Consider the following 17,881-nt stretch of genomic DNA (forward strand, 5'->3'; position numbering starts at 1 on the left):
CAATCAATCCTAATTTATGTGATATACAAACATACCGAATGTCGTTTTTTTTTATCTTAAAATATATAAAAGTTATAGGGGTGAGCCACACTTTTGAGACGCACCCGGTATTTATAAATATCTGATGGAAATTTTGATTTCATTGTGCATAAATATCGATTTAAGGGTATATAAAGTGAAACATAAAAAACTAAAAGTTCAAAATATCAGACTAATTCATTCAAAATATCAGACTACAAAAGTTACAAATCAATTGAATTTAATAGTTAAACACGTAACAGGGTAGTAAAAAGACTATTCAAATACATATAAATAAAATATTTGATTCTGGCATTCATTTGATTATCAACAAAGTATTTGAATACTAGAAAGAGTCGAAATTCGAAACTACCATTTGCTTGTCGTCGAACGAGAAGTGGGAGACGAGGGAAATATCGTTTGTCGAATGTATCTTTATCTGACTCCATATCAACAGTTTAAAAAAATCTTACATAAATTTTTACGTAAAATCTAAGTCCAATTTAATACACATAAAGTTTTACCTACTAAGGTACGCACACATTGACCAGAGCCGCACTCGCTGCACGGGCCGCATTATTAGCTATTTTGTTTCTTTTTGCCCCTACTACACTCGTATTTGCCAATCGAATTTCTCATCAGTCGCTTCCGGAGTCCTGTCTGCGGTGATAAGCGTGTTTTTTAATATTTCTCGACAATAAATGACAACGAACAAGAAATAATTATGAGCTCCTTGCTAATAGAAGAAGAAATCACGAGAAAGAATCGAAAGTTATAGGTTCACAATATTGGCAAAAATACACGTTATTTCCATATTTAATTGAGGATGAACTAAAAAATTTTTAATATTTCAATATGAGCCATGAAAACTTTGCGAACTTTCTTAGCATATTGAATTTCTTATATCCTCTTGGGCTACCTACGCTACGTAGAGTGGAAGGAATTGCGTGTGACGTCAGCAGCACTAGCCGCATTTACCGAAAATCATTCTGGCCCAACAATGCCGGCCGCATTTTCGTCGATGCGATTCGTGCGGCTCTGGCTAGTGTGCGCACCTTAACTGAAAGTAACACGAACAATATTTTTCTTCGGTCGATGCGGCGCGTGCGGCTCTGGTCAGTTTGCGTGTACCTCTAGTCTTACTCTGTAAAAACGTATCTTGATACGTATTTTTTCCAATTTATTTGACTGAATTAAGACGGAAGACCGTCTAGAGAATTGGCGGGATCGTTTTACAAAACTGACATTTTCTTAAACTGACGAATTAAATACAAGTAAATTAACAAAAAAAAATAATATGGATATATTACAGGATCTTTAATAAGCTACTTTTAAATATACATACTTGATCGCCGTAGAAGCGTGGTCTGGAATTTAATGCGTAAGACAGTGATGGAGACAGCTTAATGAAAAATCAAATGTATTAAAAAGAGAAAAAAGTTGGGTTGATACATTTCTTCTATGCGGTATTGCCGAGTTGTGAATCAAAATTTCAGACCACCTAAATAAGCGTTTACGAAATACACCAATGACTAAAAAATACAAGGACAAATAACATCAGAGACCAAATTTTTACCATACCACCAAACAGTGCCGTGGTACATATTTTTCTTAACTTAGCTGCTTAAGGAGATATTTATATTTTTTATAAATGTTTTGACTATGCCTATGGTGTATGCGCTGGTATCATACTAATTAATTACGAAAAAACGTATTAAAATGTTAACAAAGGGTACAAAAGTAGTATCGACGTATAGCGCATATCAAGTATACAGATTGTTAACTGGACAGTTACTTATAGGCGAACAGAATGGCAACACTAGGTACCTATTGAGAACGCATGCACTTACAGGGTTTTCTGCCGACTCGTCCCGTCGCGTCGGCTATCGACGAGCGGGCCGAAGTTGCCATATTTCAACCATAAAGCTCTTGCCGCGAGTAATAAACAAATTAACAACCTGTATATAATATCAGAAAAATAATTATCGAATGCAATAAGAAAAGTAAGAAAATGACAAAAAGGTGGAGTGGACTGTTTATTTACCTATAAAACGTAACACCTGGCTCTTTATTATCGCTGCGGCTTTTACACTTGAAATCTGAACAACTAACCACCATTGTAATAAAGTTTATACAAAGTTACTAGACACAAACTATTAAAAATCGCTAAAATTGTCACTGATGACCAGCTGATCACTCATTCGTTACAACCAAAAAAATGGCGTCTAATATCACAAATTCTGCTGCAGCCCGTATATGGGTGTTACATAATATCCTTGTATTCTTTAATCATCGATTTCCATAATATTAGTTACTCATTTTACTACAGCTGTAGTAGATTCTTATTATGTTTCAGTCTCAGAACTACATTCTGTCCCTGACGAAACTACAAAAACAAGACAAAACGAACAATCATAGTTGTTAATTTAGTAACTAAGGTTAAAATCAAACGCTGTTTGAATTTAATATAAATTTTCTTGGTTCTATCGCGTGTAACCCGTGACACATAGTTTTAGAACGAAGTTTTACAACTTAAAATACGGTTAGCAATCTGAACAAACTAATGAATATTTATTTCTATGATATTTGTAAAGAGTTACTCCAGATATTTTATTTCAAGTTTTCAAGCAAGTGTCTAACATAATTGAGCATTATTCGTATATTATGATATTTCACGTACGAACCGGCAACACTGTATGCCGCTTTTTATCTTGTCTCTTTGTCTGTCAACTGGTCGTATATATTTATCTCTGTCGTATGCATTAAAATACATATCACGGAAGTAAAGTGACCAGTGCCAGATAATATTTTTGCATGTACTATTTCCAAAGTATACTATTTACACAATTATTAGCTTTGCGTGTTTACAAATGATATTTAACTAAAATTTGTGTAGTAATGACGTTCTTTTTAACAGTTTTCTAGACCGTAGGGTTTACCTGACACGCAAAACTGACTAGTAAAACGTTATGTGTAGACAGAATTTTAAATTACATAAATAAATTACATAAGGAAAATATCGAAATAGAGAATAACATAAAATATTAAATACATAGACCTAGAATAGAGAACTTAAGAGAATAAATTTACTAAATTCAGTCAAGTATTTATTGGCTATAGGCTTGGTGCATTTCAGTTGATTTTAAAAATTCCGACCGCGGCGCTCAATACGGCAGAAATTAGAAGTGCCCGACTAAAGTATTTCAGTTAGTTCCGTTACCGTTCATGTCGATCGCATTGAAATAATATTAAAATCGTGGCTTTGTCGTAATATTTAAGTATTTTAGTTTTTAATAGTGCAGCTATTCAAACTATAAACCACTCAGGTACGAGGTTTGTGTGATGTAACGCTGTTTTGGGCAGTGAAGTGAAAAAGAACCCGAAGTGTGTGTTGCATTGTGTTGTGAGAATTTCAAATGTTGATAAAACTGCCGAAAAAAATGTTAATACGTAAAGGAGGTTGTAATTAGGTGTTTGTTGGGTGCAATAACATTCAATAATTCAACATTCTCGGATATTCAACTCTCCGGAAACAATATTTTATAGCTTCACAGCTTCTCACATAAATCTGATTAAAAGCAAAAAGGGATTCAAACAGTTCGACGAAACAAGTCAGTAAACAAAGTGTCCATTACATAATCAAAAAATTAAATAGACATACACTATGAGAGGATAAAATATAATTTGCAATATTAATGGTATACCTACTTTTTTTAATCAACTAGTGCTTATCTTTTTTATGAACATCTTCTAAAATTATAATTATGTACCTTTAAAAAAATTGTTATAGTCAAAACAGCCCCAGTTATGTCTCCACTAGGAAAATCGGTGCGTAATACTATGCTCGCTACCGTAGTTGAACTCTGAACTCATCTAAAGAGTTTTATTAGCTTGAATAATAAATTATAATACTATAAGTTAGACCTGAAGATATCAAAATATTTACTTTTTATTTTTAGAATAACTTTTAATGTTGTAATTTTACAAATTACACACTTTAACACTTAGAAAATTATATATATTTTTTTTCGTGTATTCGCTATTTAAACCGGAGTATTTGTTTAGTACGCTGATCACAGTATTCTCCGCTGGTGGCAGCACCGGCGGAGAATGTACCAAGCCTATATTCAAGGACTGAAAGGACCCGAAATTAATGCGAATTCAAAAAGGTTTGAAAATATACAATTCTCAAAAATATTCGAAGATTCAAAATTCGAAAAAAAAGGAATTCAAATTCAAAAAATTTGAAATGTGTTCGAGTCTCAAAAGTATTCAAATACAAGTATTTGATTCTAAAAATCATCCCAAGCTCCCGTTACTAATACAGGGCTATCTAGAATATCAAAAGAGAAAATAATACATACGTTTAAAATATTGCAAAAATTAAAATAAAAAACGGGGGCGGTATGTTTCAAAAAATAAGACCATAGTATATACCTTAATATAATGTTCAATAATTATTATGTCCTATTATCACACATCACAAAAAATCTATACCTCCTTAGTATCTAGGTTCCTAGATAAATAATTATCAAATAAAATATACATTATTATAATATCCAATAATAAAATGCACCATATTTTCTTTTGTAATCAACTACAACTTTAACAGACAATAGAAAAGAAAAAAAGAAAAAAATATATTTTTTCTTATATATTTAATTTTCACATCGACTGAGCAGTGACACATAGAAATATTTTAAGTATTTGAGCCTTATTTTTATGATTAAACAGAAAACAAATTCACCCACATAACAACTCTCTAGAAAAACAACCATGAACAACCTTGTTTTTCGTTCAACAATAAAATAGAATATATATTCAATAAAAATTTTGATTTAAAAAATTGTTTAAATATTCGACATAAGACTAGATAGAAAAGTTGAGTTTTCCTCTAAGTATCCGAAATTGATTTCATTTTCATTTTGGAAGACCCTAATATTTACATAATAAATAAATAAAGCAATTTTATATGAAAATGAGGATAAAAGATTCTAAAAAATTGTTTAATGAAAAATATGGCAGTATAACAAGAATGATTTCTTTATACACATAAAAAAATGAAAACTTAACTCTATTGGAATATACAGGATGGACCTTTTATTTGTATCTGCCTTAATTGGACCATCCTGTTTATACACGTAGATATACAGGGTGGTCCGAACTGTATTCCGGAAACTTCGGCAGTATATTCTGCAGATAAAAATAAGTTAAAAAGTCCCTATAAATGTATGTCCTAAAATGCTTAGTTTCGGAGATACAGGGTGTAGAACTTTTATTCTGAAGTAACGACCTGAGTAAGGTGGATAAACTGTAGTAACGTGGATGAGAAGAGCAGAGAAAAGCAACTTTTTCAGTGCTTCTTCTGATATTTCTTTATAAACTTTTTTAAAATTCACCCAAAGATTTGATAAAGAAGTTTCTTTGAAATTTTGTTTTAAAGCTGAATCACATGATATTTCTATTAACTGACTTTCCTGTACCGTTGTCAAGCCCTTAATATCTGAAACAATATCTCCGTTGAAAGCTTTCTGAAAAATATTCCCGAAAAGATGACTCCAAACCGCGGAGGTGTTTTTCGTGACTTTCTACGTAAAAAAAGTCTCTTAGTAAAAATCGCTACAAGCAACCGTTCTCAAGTTATTTAGAATGGAAATAGTCAATACATGTCACAAACACAATACATGACAAAAAAATAAACACGTTGAGTAGATAACTATTTGACTGAAATAATAAATTTGGGAAATATTAATTTTTTTAATAAATAATAAATTTGGGAAATATCATAAATTTCTCTGCGAAAAAATGATGATAAAACAGTTTCTGTTGAACTTTTGACACAAAAACATTTCAAATTTATGATTTCAGTCTAATAACTATTTAATCAACATGTTTAATTTATGTCATTGATGATATGTATTGATAATTTAGATTCCAAATATCTCGAGAACCATTACTTTTTATTTATTAGCGATTTTTACCAAGAGACCTTTTTTTAAGCGAAAAACGTAAATGTATATTATAAATGTATATTTTTTTACTCGGTAGTTTTATACAGGTACGGACGAAAAATTATTACTCTTCAAAACAGTTAAAACACATGTAGGTGGCGCCCCCTACAAATAAGAGTCATATTAATATTAGAATCAAATTTCTCACGTCAAAAAACTCCAAGACACCAATTTTCATCGAAATATTGAGGTTACTTCATACATTATTTGGAAAAAATCGAAATAAAAATGAAATTTCTACACCCTGTATCTCCGAAACTAAAAGCATTTTAGGATATACATTTATACCAACTTTTGTACTTGTTATTATCTGCAGAATACGCTGTCGAAGTTTCCGGAATACACTTCGGACCAGCCTGTATAAAAAACACTTACATCTGACATCAAGTTTGTTCTTACCTAACAAGGGTTACGGTACATATATTTTGGAAAAAATTACCTATTTTTAATTCTACGACACATATATTATTTGAGCTATGAGTCACAATTTCAATTCTACCCTGAAATTTCATTTAATCATTCCTGTAAAAAGCCATCTGTACTCCACTGCTTCTCCTACATAGTTTCAAAGATCACACCAAATATTTTTTCCGAACTGCTCAAACTGTGAAATATTTTTATGTCAGCTGAGACTTGCGACAATTGCACAACCATTTTATTATTCTCGCGTTCCTTTCAACAATTGATGGTGGTTCACTATTTCTAAAAAAATTATTTTCTTAGACAAAATAAGTGCACAACAGTCACACTATAATATAATAAAAAAAACAAGTCTAATATTAATCTATAATCAAAAAAGTTTGTACCTAATAAAAAACTATATAGTAAAAAGTTTATAAAGCGCGGGATGATTTCCAGGATTTGTTTATCTTTCTTAATGAGGTTTCCAGCAAGATTATGTACAGGGTGGCGCCTCTCATACGACGCGGAGGCTCCAAGGAAAACGATAGTGTGTCACTTCGTCAAGATTCATGCCTCTTCAATATACTATTAAGGTTGCCTACCCCTCAAACAAAGATTTTCCTAGATATTTTCATTTTTATGATTTAGTGTCAGTAGATCTTTATTATTTGATAAAATATAGGTGGCTGTAATATGGCTGACGTTACTTCAACAGAGCTGTCAAATTAGTTCAACTTTACCAACTAGTTATCATTTTGTGTCAGTTAAAACAAAGAAAAAATATAAATTTGCCGAAAATGGAAACTTATATATTACATCAGTGAGAATTGATATGATTCTATTAGTTGGTGACTGAAATGTGCATTCACCAATTAATAGAATACTTAAATGCTCCTCATTTATCTAGTCTGGACTTTTTTTATGGGGATATGTTAAAAAAAGTGTTTACAAAATCATCTATTGTCGACAATCAACCAACTATTGTCGACAACACAAGAGAAGTGATTGTGGCTGCTTTTCAAACTAGAATTCCACATATGACTTTTAACATGAAAAGATCTTTTGAAAAGAGAATAATTTTATGCAGCAAACAGGAAAGGAAGCATTTTGAGCATATCATTTCATCTAGCTAATTTTTGTCACATAATTATACTTTTATATCTAGTTTTAATTCTGTAATAATTAAAATATGTTTTAAACGTGTATTTTTTATTCCCTTTGAATATTTTACTCTAAATCCTTTAATTTTTGTTAAATTAACAAAAGGTACATATATCACAGGCACCTACTAAACCAAACTAAAAATATCTAGGAAAATCTTTGTCTGAGGGGTAAGCAACCTTAATAGTGTTTTGAAGATATATGAATTCTCCATTGAATACCGCAATACTATACTGGATATTGCATTTAAAATAGAGGATTAACCTGCTTTTAAAAGTGACCAATGTTCAATATTAATTTTGTCTCACCCTGTATAACTTTTCAGGTCAAATGTTAATTTGGTTTAACATACAATGGTTATTGTAATTAAATATCATGATATACATGGTAAATTAAAATTTTAGGTGGCTGTTATTCAAATTTAAATTTTATTCTTCATTTTCACAAAATGTGAAATATGTCAAAATCCTTACATTTTACGCATAAGCTTCTTTAATGAAACTACCCTTATTTTTTCATAGAATCCAAGAATCAATTAATATATAGGGTATTCCATTACAAAAAACCCAACTTTGTCGCGTAACTTTTTTTGGAAACATCCTGTAAAACTCTATATGATTTTATAAAATGCTTTCAATTAACCTACATATGCTCCCAAAATTTAATTTCGATATAAACTACCGTTCTCCTTGGAGTCTCCGCGTCGTATGAGAGGCGCCACCTTGTATTTTTTATATCCATTAAATTAAAAATTATTCTTTAAAAATATGCCAATGAAAGTTAATTTTTATAAAGCATTACTGAAAAATTAAAAGATCACTGAAAAGTTTCTTTCGTATACTAAAAAATTATTTTTCTATTTTTTTTTTAGATTAATCTCACCTATAACTTTGCTGAGGACAGCAATCAATACTTTCAAGCGGTCTTGACGAATCCACCGTCGAAACGTCAGAGAAAAACACTGGACTGTCTGAAGAATGTCCACTGCCACTCAACATCTCCTCATAGCTATCTGAAGTCAGTCCCAAATGCTCAAAAAACTGCTCTAGATGGCTTGTAGGAGGTTCTGGAGGTCTCCAGTAACGATCACTAATATCAGACTAAGAAAAGAAGACATTCTAATATTGATTTTTTTTTTTTTTTAGAAAAATATACCTTTGATCTTAAAATAGGTCTATCGCGTTTATACCTCAGACATTTCTGCCTCTTAAAAGCCGATATAGGGGGCGCAGGATATGCTATTTGACGTGAAGCCCTGCATTCTGGTTCTTGACAGCAATAGTACGAACTTCCCCCACTGTGCTGGGTGCTTGAACCACTGTCGCGACGAGTTTCGGGCGAACAAAACTAAAACGAGCAGAAAAAAACATAAAACAATAAAATTATAAAGTATAACTAATTTATGTTTTACTTGTCTGGGAGGGGGCGCGGGTTCGCTTCTTTGGGTGTAATGTCCACTAGAACCCCCGCTGTCTCTATTTGACAAACTTTTGTTACTGCTTTTATTAGAACTAGGTTCAGCACCTCCACTACCACTACTCCCTCTACAGTGCAAGTCTGGGAGGCTTTTATGACAGCGCTGTGATGAGTATTCAGCTGGGGGACTCAATGGAGCCATCTAAAACATGAAATGATAAAAGCCCCTCAATGTAACATTTATATTTTTTCTTACCTGATCTACACGGAGTTCTTCTGCACTATCGCACACCAGAAGTTGACGCAGGCGATTTTGAAGAAGATCATTTGAGTTTGGTGGATGAGGAGGAGCTGCTGGAGAGTGAACCGATCTTCTGTGAGTTAAAGGAGGTAAAGACCGCGAAGGAGATACTGCCATATCTAAATAAAAAATAATTATAAAAACAAATCAAAGAATTGGGAAGACCAAGAACCTAATAACAATTTTTTAATTATCGATCCACTATAATTTTAATTTACTTACACTGAGGAAAACTGGTAGGAGGCTTATTATAGCTATTCCCTGGAACTATACTTGTAACATTAACACCCTTGCAACGATGGTAAGTTCCATAAGCCCCAAAATTGGAATGGCTTCTTATAGGTAACTGCTGAGTGTTGTCTCTCACAACCTCAGACTTAACATAGAATGGCTTGCTCTCAGCTAACAGCTCCACAGCTGATTTTCTCTTGGATCTCATTGACTGTGATTTTGTAAGACTTGGGTACATTATAGTAGCCATGTTCTGTGATGGGCAGTGAAGAAGGAATTTGAGCGTTCTAGTTAAGTGTTTTATCTATTGTTAACTACCTCTTTATCATGAAAGAGGTTTATGCATCTACCTGAAAATCAAAACAAATACGAGTGGGTCTAGATTTCACAATACCAGAAATAAAAAAAAACACGTACATCAGGCAAGGTGGGAGGTCGGAAATTAACGGAGAAACATCGACGAAACAAGATCGCGATTCAGTCTAGAGGTACATCACAACATTTTTCGAGTTGGAATTCAACGAATATGCTTGAAAAAGTTTAAAAATTGTTGTAATTTTCAACACAGTCCATTTCAGCAATTTACAGCTGACTGCGTGTATGGCGCATGCGCGTTTTATGAACTCCGCCCCGCATTTCGTCCATTTTTTACAGTTAGGCCAAATATACAGGGTATTGGAAAAAGGACGGTCAAATTTCAAAGGATGATAGTCAGGGTTCGGAAAACTACGTGTTACTCTTAAAAACTACATAAACTACATTACATGTAGTTAATCAACGTAGATAGTGTAGTGTATGGTGTAGTGTATGTAACTTTCAAATATCAAAAATTTGGGGCAGGTTTGGAGTTATAACAAGTTAAAGATGGGTAGTTGATGCTTTAAAAAGAGAGGAAATACGGCCAAATATGGCTTTAAATATAGCATTGGCGTGTCTATAAACATGGATCCGGAAATGCATAGTTTTAAAGATACAGAACGTTAAAGTTTAAAAAAATAGAAAATACCTACAATAATTATTATTCTGATTAACGCTCAAAAAAACATTTGTTTTCAACTGCAAATAATTCAAAAATAAACTGCAATGTGGCAACATCGACGATGTGCGCTTGCGTAGTATCGATGATCAAATGCCGCAAATATGGGCTTCAAGGTCAGCTTACGGATCCACACCTATGATCTACACCTTTACCCAGGCCAGCAGAGCAGGGTTCGGAAGTAGTTAATTAAGACGTAGGGTAAAGGTGTGGATCCGGTGGCTGACTTTAAAGCCCATTTTTGCTGCATTTGGTCATCGATACTACGCAAGCGCACATCGTCGATGTTGCCAAATTGCAGTTTATTTTTGAATTATTTGCAGCTGAATTTATTTTTTTGAGTGTTAACAAAGGTGTTAATCAATAATAATACAAATTCTATAATTCATTTTATAATTTCAGATTTATCTTGATATCCAAAATTAAGGTAAGAAGGATAATGAACATTGTGAAATGAAAGTATTATAAATATATAAAATTGTAATAACATTTATTTATATATTTACATTAGAATTAAAAATTATCATGTACGGATTTTTTCTTAATGGTTTTAAACTTCTTAGAATTATTTTATTTCTTTCAAGTTATTTAATTTCTAGTTATTTACAGGCAACAATAGTTTTGATTAAGGATTATATGTATTGATATGTTTTGAAATACTACCATGACGAGTCTTATACAACAATACACGTCAATAGGAGATATATAGAGGCTCTGATAGAGGTAACATTTTACCTATAATGTTACTAATATAATATACTTTGATTATAATGTTTGTATCATAATTTCTTAAAAATATCAAGTTAGTGGATTAATAGCAATTTTACGAAGAGTGTGTTGATAAGACTAAAATAAGCTTTATGTTTAATCTTTTTCTCGTTAGAAGGGAGATGGTTTGTGTCGTAGAATACATTACTTATATTCTTTTCTTAATTTACTGTAATTTCTTGTATCCTATAATGCCAAACCTTGACAATATGGTGAAGGTTGAGTTTTGATCTTATTATTTTTATAAAAGGTTTTATACCTGTGTTTATACAAGACCAACTTAAGATTAGTTTGTGATTTATATTAAAGATCTTTCTTATAATATTTGTTATGTCTTAATCTTAATACTATATTATGCTTTGTCTGGAAAATAAATGTTAAAATATCTTAATTTTGTATATCCTATTCCATCCTTCCATTAGGAAAAATATGGTTTATAAATCATATTATGCTAAGAAAAGCACATAAATTAGGTGTAAGAATAGAGAAATCTTAAGGTAACAGAAAAATTAATGCAATATATGTGTAAGCAGAATTAAACAAAGTGTAATAACTGTAAATGTCGCTGAAGCTGATTCTACAATTTTAATTACGGGGCTAAAAGGCCTTTTAAGGCCTCCGTAGTTTTGATGGAATGTTAAAAAAAACCTATTATGAACATGACATGGAGCTACAGCCTACAGCATTTAAAAATAAAGAAAAAAGAAAAACTCATATTTGTTTTCTACTGAAAATAATTCCAAAATAACTTGCAATCTGGCAACATCGAAGATATGCGCATGCGTAGTGTCTGTGACTATATGCAGCAAAAACTCGTTTCAAGGTCAGCCACCGGATCCACACCATTACCAAGACGTAGTTTACCTGATTAACTACGTGTAGTTTTTCTTCACAAACTACATCTTTTCCCGTTCATTAACTACATGAAAAGGAGTTAATAAACTACCTATTGATATTATGAATAATTTTGCTTTGTATGAGGAGTCTAAATAATATGATGTGAATGGTTATATTTAAAGCCATATTTCTTCTGTTTTCTTAAATACATTATATGTTTTCTCAAGCTTCAACTTATTATAACCTCAAACCTTTGACGTTTGTGCTTTGACGTGCTTTGACATTTGAAAGTTACATACATATGTTACATAAACTACACCCTCTACATAAACTACATGTAATGTAGTTTATGTAGTTTTTAAAAGTAACATGTAGTTCTCCGAACCCTGGGCCAGAGTCCTAGTAGCTTCTCTTCTTCAATAAAAAATTAAAAATAATAAAAAGGAATCAAGAATGAAAGAAGAAAATTAAATTTCACTTTTTGGCAGATGTTCTAACCTCAATGATTTTTTCGAGGTATCAAAGGCTTTTTGTTAAAATCTATTTGAATTTCGATATGTCGACCAAAAGTAAAGTTTTAAAACTATATAAATCTCTTTTAAGGGAGTCGGAAAAGTTCGCGTCCTATAATTTTCGGTAAGTTTCATTTTCAATTTGTTTAAATAACTTCTTGATAAAAATCTGCACGATATACTGTTAATATAAATAACTATTTTTTTCTAGATTATATGCAATAGATAGAGTGAAATATGGATTTAGAGAAAATAAGAACGTGAATGATACAGAAATATTACGTAATAAAATAGCTGAAGCTCATAAAAATTTAGAAATTATTAAAAGACAGGTAAAGAATTGTTTGCAGTGTTAATATTTCTTCAACAAATTGTTTGTTTTAGACACTTATCAGTCAGATGTACAAGACGGAAAAATTAGTGATAGAAAACATAGCTCATAAGTAATGAATCAAGGACTGTTGTGATTTGAAAAGTGATACACTTTGTTAGTCAACAAAATGAAGCACCTTAATTCTTTGTTAAGCGAGAGACATTTATTAAAAGGGCAAGTCTCAAAATTATATTACTTTTGCCCACAAAGTCCTTCATTTTGTTCAAGTTTTTAAGGGACTTTTATTGTTTTTATTATTAAAATTATACTGGTATGTACAGAATAATATATACACCCTATTTAGTTCTTTCAATCCACTTGACAAGGTCTTTTCCTAATATGTATAAATCTTCAGTGATTGCTTCAATGTTTAAAACCAACTTGTCATCTACAAGTTTCCTTCCATTGACATAATTGACCTTTAAAATAAAGAACCAAGTTTATTAGTTTGAATAGTACTATTTTTAATTGAAAAAAAAAACCTTAAATTCTTTTGTTTCTAATGCTGGTGGATTCCACAGTACCCCTATGCAATTCCCACCGTAAATGTTATGAAAAAATGTGGCTATACCTCTATAATTATTCTGGAATAATATAAAAGAATAATATAAGAAACTTTTAAAATATATTATATCTTACCCTTAGTTCCTTCAAGTATTCATCAACAGGACTAAATTCAACAAAAGGAATGTTTTCAATATCTCTTTTGACATATTTCTCCAATATAACTTGTTGTTCATTCAAATCACTAGTATTTTCATGCCTTCTCGAATTAAATTGGGGATTTAAATGAATTATTAGGTTATATCCATCCATATTAGGTGAAAAAAATCCCGTCAGATCAAAAAACTTTTGTTCAATTACACTTTCACTCATCAGATTCAGTGTAATATTTGCCAATTGTCTAATTCTTATTAAAATCTCTCTTGTAGGTGATTCCTTGGTAAAGAGTGATGCTCCTTGATCATATGGTGTTATAATATACAAAGGTTGAATTGTATCACTGTGCTGTTGAAATTTTGACTCCAAATCTGCCAAATCTTCCTCTAAAATAATAATTGTTTTTCTAAAATAAAATACTTCAAAATAAATTGTAAATACCATACTTGATAATTCGTCGTTAAAATTTACAACTAAGGGCTGCAACTCCCACTGGAATTCAGATATAAACTTCAAGAACCTCAAAAAGGAAATTTGAGGTGTACAAGATTCACTATATGTTGAGTTATGCAAGAACAATGATGCATTTAATAAATTTATAGTTATATCTGATATGTGGAACTCGTCTATTAGTTGACACCTGAGCCATTTCTTTATTAGGGCTGTACCAGATCCGAAACTTGGAAATTGAAGCTGCAAACTATAATTAAATGAGTAGAAAAATCCAAAATTTAATTACAAAAATTATATCATTTTACCCTTTTAGAGCACCTATAATCTTAGGTAAAATGTTTAAATCTCTTTCAATATTTAGTGTGTTTTGCGATTCAACATATTTAACAACTCCAGAATCAGATGTAGCTTTTTTCATTAGCGCTACTTCTTTGGGAACATACAAAATATACCTTAAAAATAAAGCTGAAAATGTTGGATTTATAGAGACAACTAAAATAGTATCCTACCTGAATATGAGACCTTCATAAAATACATCTAAGTGATTTTTAGTCACCCTTGATTTTATATTATAGATTTCACTGAGCTTTTTCGATATCTCAAGTAAGAATGTGGTTTTTATATGCCTTACTCCCTCAAGATTGTTAGGCCATTTTGAACTATGTTCTAAAAATAAAGATATGACTACATATAGCTGCAAATATTTTTAGATTTAATAATAGATTAAAATAATACCTAAGTAAAGAACCAATTGATTGGCTTGAACATACTGTGGTATTTCATCAACATTTTCTGTGTTAAAGATGATACTATTCTCTTGCACTTTACAATTTTTAGATTTATAGTCATTATCTCTAGCAATTGGTGGATATACATTACAATAGCAAAAAGTATCTGAAAGACCTAATATACCAGTAATACTCAAAGACATTTGAAGACCTCTGATTTTTTGTCCCAATTCATCAGATAAATTAATCACTTTTAAGCATCCTTCTTCATTAGTGCCAACAGGATATGGTGCTTTAATTTTTTTATTTATTAAAAAATCTTCTAGCTCATTATAATACAATCTAAATTTCAGCTGTAACTTTTCCGTAAGAAGAAATTGTAGAATTTGTTTTATTATGTTCCTTTTGGCTCTAATTGTGTTGGTTTTAAAATATACAGCTACATGAGCACTTCCATCCCGAAATCTAAAACATGTTTTATTAATGTGTGAAAATACATTATTAATTTTCTTGATATATTTTTACCTTCTATCACTGAACAGATATCCCCAAAACTGTCTAAATTTTTCTGCTTCAGAGTGGTCACTCAAAGAAGGACCTTTTTCTATAAAATTAAATGCTGTTTCTGAGTTTAAATTTATACCCAACAAAACTTTTTTAATAGGATATGTATTTTCTTCAGAAAGTTGAACCTCAATTCTAGGCACAATGTGTAAAATCCTTTTATTCAAACCTCTTTTAATTACTTTTATTAATGAACCTATATTCTGTAGAGTTCCATAGCCGACATATTTTGCTCTGTCTGAATCATCAATTATTAAACACTCTTTTAACGGCAGCGATTCAGTTATACTAAAACAGTTTTATAAAGAAATGTTCTTTTTAATTAAAAAAAACTAACTTACTTAATTATCACATCGTATTGTAAATTAAAAGACAATTTTGTTAAAAATAAGGAATGGAAGGAGTCAGTTCTAGGATTGTCAAGATGTTTTAATGCCATCTCACATTCAGCAGATACTTTTTTCATGATATCTTCATTTAAAAATGCAGCAGCATTGAAAGAACCTGTACAGTCTAGGAAAACAATACTAAAACTTTGTTTAAACAGTTCAAGAGTTTGTTTATCACAATTTCCAAGACTTAGAGGATTTTTTGATAGATCTGTTGAGGATACAAAACTCCAAAAATTCCTTACGACTTGATATGAACTCATCAGTTTGTTAAGTTTCTTCTTTACAAGCAAATAAATGATTATATACAACACTAAATTTTCTGTAAAGGCTCCATAACCAATATTTAGTTCCCTCTGTTTCAACCATACACACAAAAGTTTTATACCTTCTTGTACATTATAATGTTCATGTAACACTGTTTTAACAAATTCACTGTATGTTGATAAAGTTACGTCATGTGCTATAGCACTATTATACAAAATTGTTGGTGTATTTTTTAGCACCGTAATATCTTCTATTCTGCTCTTATCAAATAAATTGATTCTTACATTGTTCATATTTGGTAAAAATCTAGATGGCTTGAAATATCCTTCGGGAGGTGTAACATAAATTTTGACTTTCAATTTTTCATCTTTTGTAGGCTGCATTTCTAATACAGGTAACAAGATATTATTTTCATGATAACATAACTGTTTTCTAACTCCTGTAATATGCTCAGCTAAATAAATCAAATAGTAAAACCTTTTTACAAGATATCTGTTATTTAGAAAATCTTTCACATTGAGATACAACTTGGGCATCTTAATATTAATGGAAGCTTCTATATTAGGGCCTGGATAAGAATTGCACTCTTTTAAACCAAAACTCTGGATATTAGTAGGCTTACTGAACTTTAGTACTAAATTTTGATCTGTTTTTATATTACAGCTATATTTGGAAGCTATATTGTTTATAAAAATATCTCTTTTACTTGATTTCTTCTTTGAAGGTTTGATATCAGACAGTGATAATTCTTTAAATTCTGGCAAGTTTTCTAGTTCCTCATTCACTGTTCTTAACCAAGAATTTAGAGATTTTCTTCTCTTACTCTTTATTGATATTTCCTTTACTAGTTCTGCAATCTGAAGCCTAAATAAATTGTTATTGTACAAGTTTTCAGTTTCTTTTAAATTATTAAGCTCTTCAACTGTAGGAGGTTTGTACATATCATCTTTGTTCTTGTTCTTTTTTGGAATATCTTGGGATATGCTTTCATACTTGACTTTCTTAAGCTTTGTATTATTTGAGTCACTATTTTTCCTTTTACTTTGCTTAGGTGTTGATAATTTCACGATACTTTTACCAGTAGTATCCGGTTCTTCAATAGATAAATCATTTTCATCTGAATCCTTAAAATTAAACAATACTTAATAATTTTTATTGTTAAATATATTGAAGGGTTATAATTTTACCTCGTCCCATGAATCCATTTCAGTTAATTTATCAATTAAAACCATTAAAATAACGTATTTTTCATGAACCTTCTATAAGATTTCTAAAAAGGTGCTAAAAAAATAATATTGTTGGGTTAGAAAATTTGGACCACAGATTTGAACACAACACAACCAAAACATGTGCTTTTATCACAGAGATATATATAGAGAGAGAGAGAAAACCAGCTTCAGTCAGTTCAGTCATCAGTGGCTGTTGTGGTGATTTGGTGGTGGCTGTCCTTCTAGTTAATTATTTTATGGCTGTCCTCCTTTCACGCAGTTGAGTAGCTGTTCAAGAACGCCATACTCTCACTCCATTCAATTGAGTCATAAAGCTCCAGAACTGTTACGCGCCATGGAGACACCTATCGCGCAAGGACCACGGCATATAATGGTGGGTTCATACAGCCAAATAAAATAAAATAAGAATAAAATAAAATAAGGGTAATGGTGTGGATCCGGTGGCTGACCTTGAAACGAGTTTTTGCTGCATATAGTCACAGACACTACGCATGCGCACATCTTCGATGTTGCCAGATTGCAAGT

The 17,881-nt window shown here is 31.2% G+C and overlaps 3 protein-coding genes across 3 annotated transcripts; 1 reads left to right on the plus strand and 2 right to left on the minus strand.

The window, feature by feature from the left end:
* Positions 1 to 6,469: 6,469 nt before the first annotated feature.
* LOC115882580 lies at positions 6,470 to 10,193 on the minus strand. The gene is made up of 7 exons (XM_030900777.1): positions 9,958 to 10,193; positions 9,532 to 9,890; positions 9,265 to 9,428; positions 9,004 to 9,210; positions 8,748 to 8,939; positions 8,475 to 8,692; positions 6,470 to 6,731 (listed from the first exon to the last, which is right to left on the minus strand). The coding sequence occupies exons 2-7, from the start codon at positions 9,788 to 9,790 to the stop codon at positions 6,647 to 6,649; spliced, it is 1,125 nt and encodes a 374-aa protein (XP_030756637.1). The 5' UTR covers positions 9,791 to 9,890; positions 9,958 to 10,193; the 3' UTR covers positions 6,470 to 6,646.
* A 2,264-nt stretch (positions 10,194 to 12,457) lies between these two features.
* On the plus strand, positions 12,458 to 13,519 carry LOC115882600 (LYR motif-containing protein 4). The gene is made up of 3 exons (XM_030900797.1): positions 12,458 to 12,817; positions 12,905 to 13,025; positions 13,078 to 13,519. Exons 1-3 carry the CDS (start codon positions 12,684 to 12,686, stop codon positions 13,138 to 13,140), a joined length of 318 nt encoding a protein of 105 aa, XP_030756657.1. The 5' UTR covers positions 12,458 to 12,683; the 3' UTR covers positions 13,141 to 13,519.
* Positions 13,302 to 17,596, minus strand: LOC115882593 (nucleolar protein 6). The gene is made up of 10 exons (XM_030900787.1): positions 17,315 to 17,596; positions 15,813 to 17,251; positions 15,433 to 15,759; positions 14,915 to 15,372; positions 14,689 to 14,845; positions 14,485 to 14,631; positions 14,173 to 14,426; positions 13,706 to 14,112; positions 13,549 to 13,650; positions 13,302 to 13,485 (listed from the first exon to the last, which is right to left on the minus strand). Exons 1-10 carry the CDS (start codon positions 17,357 to 17,359, stop codon positions 13,363 to 13,365), a joined length of 3,459 nt encoding a protein of 1,152 aa, XP_030756647.1. The 5' UTR covers positions 17,360 to 17,596; the 3' UTR covers positions 13,302 to 13,362.
* Positions 17,597 to 17,881: the final 285 nt, after the last annotated feature.

The sequence above is a fragment of the Sitophilus oryzae genome, unplaced genomic scaffold, assembly GCF_002938485.1.
Source record: "Sitophilus oryzae breed Bouriz unplaced genomic scaffold, Soryzae_2.0 scaffold_1112_pilon_pilon, whole genome shotgun sequence".
NCBI lineage: Eukaryota > Metazoa > Arthropoda > Insecta > Coleoptera > Curculionidae > Sitophilus > Sitophilus oryzae.